The sequence below is a fragment of the Aulonocara sp. 'chitande type north' Nkhata Bay genome, linkage group LG10, assembly GCF_057382095.1.
Source record: "Aulonocara sp. 'chitande type north' Nkhata Bay isolate Kocher_YH1m ecotype deep benthic linkage group LG10, A_spYH_male_GT1.1, whole genome shotgun sequence".
In the NCBI taxonomy this organism is placed as follows: domain Eukaryota; kingdom Metazoa; phylum Chordata; class Actinopteri; order Cichliformes; family Cichlidae; genus Aulonocara; species Aulonocara sp. 'chitande type north' Nkhata Bay.
In genome coordinates this window covers 23,620,881-23,628,819 of record NC_141353.1, presented here as the reverse complement: position 1 = coordinate 23,628,819, position 7,939 = coordinate 23,620,881, and the positions used below count along the sequence as shown (strand labels likewise).

General features: G+C 42.1%; 1 protein-coding gene across 5 annotated transcripts in view; it reads right to left on the bottom strand.

Annotated features, from left to right (window-relative positions):
* Positions 1-708: 708 nt before the first annotated feature.
* Positions 709-7,939, bottom strand: part of shroom1 (shroom family member 1) — a 29,609-nt gene continuing 22,378 nt past the window's right edge. For 4 of the 5 annotated variants that reach the window (XM_086309209.1, XM_086309208.1, XM_086309206.1 and 1 more), the window contains 7 exons: positions 7,692-7,878; positions 7,367-7,419; positions 6,170-6,790; positions 5,435-6,025; positions 4,763-4,865; positions 3,870-4,142; positions 709-2,497 (listed from right to left, as the gene is read on the bottom strand). In XM_086309209.1, the coding sequence (XP_086165335.1) occupies positions 2,243-2,497; positions 3,870-4,142; positions 4,763-4,865; positions 5,435-6,025; positions 6,170-6,790; positions 7,367-7,419; positions 7,692-7,878 (2,083 nt within the window). In that variant the 3' untranslated portion in view covers positions 709-2,242. The remainder of the gene's footprint in view (positions 2,498-3,869; positions 4,143-4,762; positions 4,866-5,434; positions 6,026-6,169; positions 6,791-7,366; positions 7,420-7,691; positions 7,879-7,939) is intronic. The other variant, XM_086309210.1, reaches the window with a different exon arrangement.

The window sequence follows — 7,939 nt, the reverse complement described above, 5'->3', positions numbered from 1 at the left end:
CCATAAATATAACATACATAACCCACAAGCAATACAGTGTGGATACATATATATATATATATATATATATATATATATATATATATATATATATATATATATATATATATATATATATGGTGGTCCCCGTGGTAATCGGAGCACTAGGTGACTAGGTGCGGTGACTCCCAAGCTAGGCGAGTGGCTCCAGCAGATCCCGGGAATAACATCGGAGATCTCTGTCCAGAAGAGTGCAGTCCTGGGAACAGCTAAGATACTGCGCAGGACCCTCAAGCTCCCAGGCCTCTGGTAGAGGACCCGAGCTTGAAGGATAAACCGCCCGCAGGGGCGTGCTGGGTGTTTATATATATATATATATATATATATATATATATATATATATATATATATATATATATATATATATATATATATATATATATATGGTGGTCCCCGTGGTAATCGGAGCACTAGGTGACTAGGTGCGGTGACTCCCAAGCTAGGCGAGTGGCTCCAGCAGATCCCGGGAATAACATCGGAGATCTCTGTCCAGAAGAGTGCAGTCCTGGGAACAGCTAAGATACTGCGCAGGACCCTCAAGCTCCCAGGCCTCTGGTAGAGGACCCGAGCTTGAAGGATAAACCGCCCGCAGGGGCGTGCTGGGTGTTTTTATATATATATATATATATATATATATATATATATATATATATATATATATATATTAGCCAGCAGGTGTAGATTCCTGAGAGACGATGACATTTCAATCACCTTCACAGGAGTTTTGCTGAAAGTTAACACGGCAAATACCAAAAGGAGTTCTGTCTTTCTGTTCAACCACACACACACACACCACAAGCACGCGCGCACACAGTGACGAACAGCAACATTAAACAGCTCTCAAAAGTGTTGGACTGAAGGTTCTGTGAGAACAGAAATGTATAAAACTATGAAAACTAGCTGACAGATTTTAATGGGGAAACAGTGGTGCAGTTAAAGGTGAGTGGATGTGCGGGTAAAGTGTGTTTGTACTTTCAGAAACAGCCTTTAACTTAAGAGAAGTGTGTAAAATGAAACAAGCATCACGTGTTTCTAGAGGGGGCTACTCTGTGGAGGTAGAGAACAGGAAACCAGTCTAAGACGCCTGAATTGAAGATTGCGAATTTTTCTCATTAAAAAACTTAAAACAAAAGGCATTTCAAGTATCAAGAATCGGCTATGCGACAAAAGGACATTGGGGAACAAAGTACTCAGTGATATAATTGTTGCTTATGTGTAATCTGCTTTTATGAGGCTTAGCACCTCCGTATGAAGAACTATTCCAGTATAAATCATCAAGGCTTTAATGAAATTAACTGGAAAAAAATTTGTACACAATTTTTCATGCTGATTGATGCGCTCGTGTACCTTTTAAAAAAGATCACCTCAACATTCCTATTTAAAACGAACCTGAAACAGGAAGAAATATTGTTTAAATGGATGGAGTAAGGCTTCCACTTGAAATGATCTTGAATCTGATTTGAAGAAATGTGCATTTAGGTTTTTTTTTTTACAAAGTGCTTTTTTCCATTCACCTATTTTTTTTTTTGGTTTTTAGTGCCTTCATTTGAAACACATTTAAAAATAAGAACATTAAAAAAAGATTAAATCTTCTACATCTATTGTACATTTTTACTGATATGATACAGTACATCGCTCTCTTTCAGACTGCTTTCTTTCACTGGCGTCCTCCCGCTGCTCAAATACAATCTTAAAGCTTATAGTAGGTTTCCACAGGTGCAGATACAGGGCTGAAGCACTAATGAAAAGTGAAGGGAGGGTTTCTGCATTGCTAAAAAAGTGTCCCCACAGCAGCTCTAATGGAAAATGTTCCACAGCTTCAGCTATCATCAAGGCACACAGAAAACCCCCCAAACAAAAACAGTTCACTCCTGTTCGAAGTAAAAGATGTACCGTAGTGGGACAAGCCTGGAAACAGTGGTGGGCAGAGTCAGTGAGCATTTATGAGTCTCAGCAGATGACAGGAAGGTAAGCAACTTCAGTCATTACTGCTCACCTCATGCACTGCCTATATAAACAAATAGAAGAGGGGTATCGTGGGTCTTGGTGCTAAACTCTTTTCAATGACCAAAACAGTCATGACAGAGTGCAAAGGGTTGCAGAGACCAGCTGGACCTCTACAAAGCCAACATGTCTCTACATGTCTCATTTTGAAGAAGCCATCCTCATTTTAAGTAAGCGAAGCAAATCCAAAATTTCCCCCTCACAGATCCAGGCTGCCGGTAAGGGCCTCCAGCTGCTCCTCTCCCAGCCTCTGCTTCTCCTCCAGGTCCTTTTGCCGGATGAGCAGCGACGCCTTGGTCTGGACGAAGCGCCGGTAGTCCTGTAGCTGTTCGGCGGACAGCTGGCGTGACAGGAAGGTGGAGACGAGGTTTTCTCTGCGATCCAAGTTATCCTTCAGATCTTTGGCATCCTCCCTCTGTTTGCATAGCAGACGATGGCGACTGTCCAGAGATTGCTGCATGGAAACGCAAAGAGAAAAAATGATCAATTCTAAGTGACAGAGTTATAAGGCTACATTTCCTCTCTATTAGACACATGTTGATAACCAAAATAAATCCCTAAAACAATCATGTGACATTTTGTCTCATATTTTGGGGTGTTTTTATAAGTGACAGGAAATAAAGAGGAGTGAAAGTTGCACGATTATGTTTCAAACAGCTACAGGACAGAGGGTGCAGTGTTTCCTTGTGTCAACAGAGGGCAGGGTAGTTACAAATGTCATCGAAACTGGGTTGGAGTTTCGATGAGTCAGTGTAAATACCAGTGTTGCTGATAACAGCGAGAAAACAAATGAGCCCTCTAACAAGCCCTCAGTATGCAGCACGCTCAGCGCTGCTATTACAGAGCACAGGGCTAACAAAGAGTCTTTTCAGGGGAAAATCTGGAGGTCTAATGCATCCATGCAAACATACAAAAAATTATGCTGGAAACACTGAAACAGGTTATTCAGAAAGCGCAAGAAAGCACAGCCAGAACTCGTGTTACGCCTGTGACGTGGCCACTGGATTAATGATTAATTAAGAGAGCGCGGAAATTATTTAGGAGAAGAAATTAGCAACATGAAAACTCTTTTAAGTGAAGCCCCTATCGATTAATCAAATTAATCTTCAAACATTTGATAAGCTGAAAAGTGTCAATTAAGCCCAGATAAACCCAGCAGCATTTTTTAAATTCCACAAAGTGAGAAACCTTGACTCCATTACAGCTGCCCTTCAACTTTCCCCCAAGTGGCGTGTTTGCTGTTCTAAAGTAAACAGAATAAGAGTATAGCTGAGGGCATGGGAGCAGCTGCACACTTCTAACACTTGCTCTCCGTGGTCTTTTTGCCAGGAGCTCCTAATGAGCCACAGTGTATATTGAGATCCTTAAGCTTAGTGACGTAGCATTTCTCCCAGGAGCACTCGCTGACAGTATGCTTTTACTCACATGATTTAGTGTTTATGTGTAAACAGCATCAGCGTGTGAATGGCATCAAAATACATTGAGCACATGCTGGTGTATTTGAGAGAGTTCATTAAAAAATTATTATCAGATCATTTGATCTAAAATGCTTTTAATTTTTATTAAATTATATGTGTTATGTAATGTGACTGACTGTTATGTGTTCATGAAAATCCAAATCTGAGTCAAAACAAAGGCAAGAAGGATTGAGTGATTGTGGGTTTTCTTTGCAGAAACTTGGAGAATTTTGGAGAGTTTTCAAAACAATCCCTGGTAAACAATTATGTAACGCTAATTAAAAATACTAAATTAATTATTCAGCGTTATTTTCACAATAGTTGGCATGCAGAATCAGCCAGTCAGAGTCAATGTTTCTGGTTCCCCACCTTCTCCTCAGCATCAGTGTTCTCATCCACGGTGCTCAGGGCGTTCTGTACCCTGGCCAGCCGAGCAGACAGGCACAGCAGCAGACTGACCACCCGCTCCAGGTCACCTATGAACAGGTTGTACCTCTCCAGTTCCACAGGGAGACAACGCTCACGGACCAGCACCTGTAGCGCTTCCCCGTGGGCTGTGTTCTCCTGAACCTCTACCTGGAGGGCTCCACGCGTCTCTTCATACGAGCGCAGACGGTCCTCGATGTACGAAGCCAACAAACGCTGAAAGGAACAAAGAGAAGAGTTTGAGACGCTTTAGATAAATGAGATGTGGTGAAAAAAGGATGGATATAAACCAGTTAAAAATATGTTTTTTTACATTTGCTGCCGTGGAACCATACCACTGTACTAGCAGTGAGTGTGCATGGCAGCAAGAAACAGGGGGGAGTTACTTGCTAAGCCAAACATTAGACAAGAGGGAGACACTGATAAGAGGCAGACGGCATATCATGTGATAAGAGACAGAACTATTGCTGCTTGAATAGTCCACTTAAGGCCAAATAGCTTACAGATGGTATCAATATGAAATCACCAGAGGCTCTGGTTTAAAAATTAAAACTGAATGAGGCCACAGTTCAAACTGTTCACATAAAAGCAGTGCTCATTCTGTCTGGCTTTCACTCATTTAACAAAGCAGTGATTTGAGACATACAGAGTATTTTTACCCATAAAGCAGACAGACCTTTGGTCTCATAGGGATGTCTTGAATGTTTTTCAACTAATGAATTATTTCTTCTTACTTGTCGTGAGGAATTTTAATGTTGAAAAAACGATTAAGCTATACTTGCTCTGTAATGCACGCTGAACTAAACTACTCACTATTTGCATAAAATGATGATTACCTTCTTCTCTGTGATGTCAGTTTTGCTTTGCAGGTCTGCTGATTTCTCACTGTCGGGAGCAGGGGGACAGGGAGAGGCTTCCGACCCTTCCACTGTTTCAGCACTGCAATGAAATTTGGTTATGTTAAAACAACTTGATTCCTGCTGTCACAATATAGACATGCTCAAATGACATGTTTGTTTCAGGCAGGCCACATTTTAACAGCAACACAGAGTTAACTGAGCAAAGTCCAAATGTTTTCTGCATATTTAAATACTCTGAAATGCATCTGCACATTCTCTTTGTATCTGAAGTGTGCTTACATTAGCAGAAATAGAAGTGCAGGCACAGCAGTAAGCAAATATACAGGTGTGTCCGTGCATGAGATGTTACACAAGATAACAGAAGCACCAGTGGAGCTCAGTTCGTTAGCCAGTTTAAACTAGTGTCAAATTTCATGGAAACCCATCAAACTAGAAATCCTAATTACCTGAGTGCTGCACACCATTGGAAACTCTAGCTTGGCTGTTATTATCCATTCTTTACGTTAACTACTTCTTCAGGAGTGAAGAAGACCTCCAGCACAATTTCTATTTTCCACGAGTGTAAACTGAAAAATAGTCATTCCATCTGCTTTGTTTACCACTGCTGAGTTTACCTGAAGTGTTTTCTTCTGGCACATGAACATTTACCTTTCTGCTGCTCCATTCTGCTCTTGTTTCTTCTTGTAGTGCTCCTCCATGAGCAGTGTGTCCTCCGACAGCAGCTGCTCCATCAGCATGAGCGCTGTCTTACGATTGGTCAGTGGGTAGAGCACTCTAGCTAACGTCTGGTCGGCTCCGACAACTGCTTCTACAAGCTCCTCCCACTTAGGTCTCTCAGCAGGTGTCTCCTGGCCCTCCGTCTCTCCCTCTGGTGTTCCCCTTTCCTCCATCTCCTGGTTTTCTCCCACATTCTCATCTTCCATTACCAGATCTTTCTCTTCATCCACCTGATGACTGATGTCTTCGTCGGAGACCGACGTGCAGGGAGACACAGAGGTTTCACTCATCTGCTTTAGAGGGACTGCACTAGTGGAGTCAAAAACACTGTCAGTCAGAGGTGTAGTCTTGACTTCCTCTTTGACCTCTTCTTCTGGTGACAGAATCCAGAGCAAAGGATCTGTGGTGACGCCACAGCTCAGAGACACCTCATGGTTTGAATCAGGTGGCTGGCCATTACTGCTTGGTTCATTCACCGACTGCTCCCTCTCTGATTCAGTCACAGAAGATGTGCTGCCTCTGCTGGAAGTCAAAAAAAATCATGATAAAGATTTACACCTGATGAAATTTGCAAAATCTTTTTTTGATGTAATGTTTCCTGTTACTGATTAATTCAAATGAGGAAGAAACTGGTATGGCACATTTTAACATGGGGTCTAATCTTACCTGGATCTGTTTTCAAAAGGAAGCTTTGTCTGAGTGGGGGTGGACACAGTGGATTTAATCTCCCTCTCAGTGATCTCTTCACCTCCAGGGGACGGTGGGTTTGAGGAAGTCTCACTAGGCGATCTGCTAGACCTGCATTCATCTGTGACAGGGCCATGAGATCCAGGACTCACAGGATGAACCTTGGCCTGAGAAGGGGAAGAGGAGGAGATAGGGGAGATTGATCCACTTGAGTTCCTTGATCTGACTGTAGCATCCTCCTTTGAGTTGTCCTTCAACAGGGCTTTCCTCTGGGTTTGGTTTTGTGACTGTCCCTGAGTGTGCTTCTGACCAACAATCTCTGGCTCTTTTCCTGTTTTCTCCGAAACACTTAGTTTCTTCCTCCTTCTTTCCTGCCCCTGGGCTTCTCTTTCATCAGAAAAGTCTGGTCGTCCCATCTCACTCGAATACCTCCGCAGATGATCCAGCTGTTCAGAACTTTTACTCAGGGCTGACACCTTTGTCACCTGGGATACCCCAAGCTCTTCCATGGATTTTCCCCTCTGTGACGGTACACGGACCTGGTGATGGTCCACAGGAGCTGACTTTCTCGAGGATTCCTTAATGGCAATCTTCTCAGAACTAAAATAAGAACAGAATCAGACATAAAGATTCATGGCAACTGTAAGTTACTTTGGAGCAGAAACCCTTGCAATGACGTGTACCCCGCAGGGGCCAACACAAAGAGAGAAGAGCAACCATTCACACCTAAAGTAATTTTGAATCACCAATTAACCTAACCCTACCAGCTGCAGTACCCAAAGAGAACCCACGCAGACATGGGGATGTCTGATTCGAACCTCTCGCAAAAGTCCTAGCCACTGTGCCACTATTTTACCTGAACATGAATCATTTCTAGAAAATAAAAATATCAATGTTCAAAACAGGAGACTCAAAGTCGAAATCAACATAATTTCAAGAAGTAGGCTAACTCATTGAAACTGGTTCAGTCCATTACTCTTCTTTTACGGTCCATGTGTAAATCTTTTGAAAGGAATGTCGGTTTGCTGGAGGAAGTTGGTGTTGACTTTCCAGCACCACAATGAAACAAGTTGAACTTTATAGTCTGTACCACAGTGCACACATCACTGACCTAATACTTCTCTGACCTAAAACCCAATAAAAGTGTCCCAAATTATCTGCAGCACTGGTACATACCTGCTGGTCTCCATAGTATTAGCTGGTAGTAGATCCTCCTCATATTCATTTGCCTGCAGACCCAAAAAAAGAACAAAAACACTGAATTTAATTTGTACTGGTGTCAGAAATTACTACACTGCCAAGTGAACATGACCTGAAATATTTCGCTTTTATTTTAATTTTGTATTATTTACGTTGCTGCTTTTTAAATGCAATACAGACTCTAAATTAATTAACTATATCTGTGAAAGGAAATCTACAGGTGACTTTAGTAAGGAATGTCATATTAAGGATACATCTAAGGGCTTTTTAATGATATTGCCACTAATTTGGCCTACTTTACCTCAAGTGTGTGCGGTGTGGATGTGGAACGGTTCCTAAGGAAACTGGGTGGTTCTGGCTGGTCCAAGAGACTCTCCGCTGATGCAGACTTTCCCTGAGAAGGACCTTGGCTCTCTCTCCATCTGGACTGATTTTGCTGGCCACTATATTGGCCTGAACAGGACTGTGCTGAGAAGAACTGTGCATACCTGTTTTGTGAAAATTAAACAGAATACTTTAAATGCTTGATTTATCCACACTACACACTAC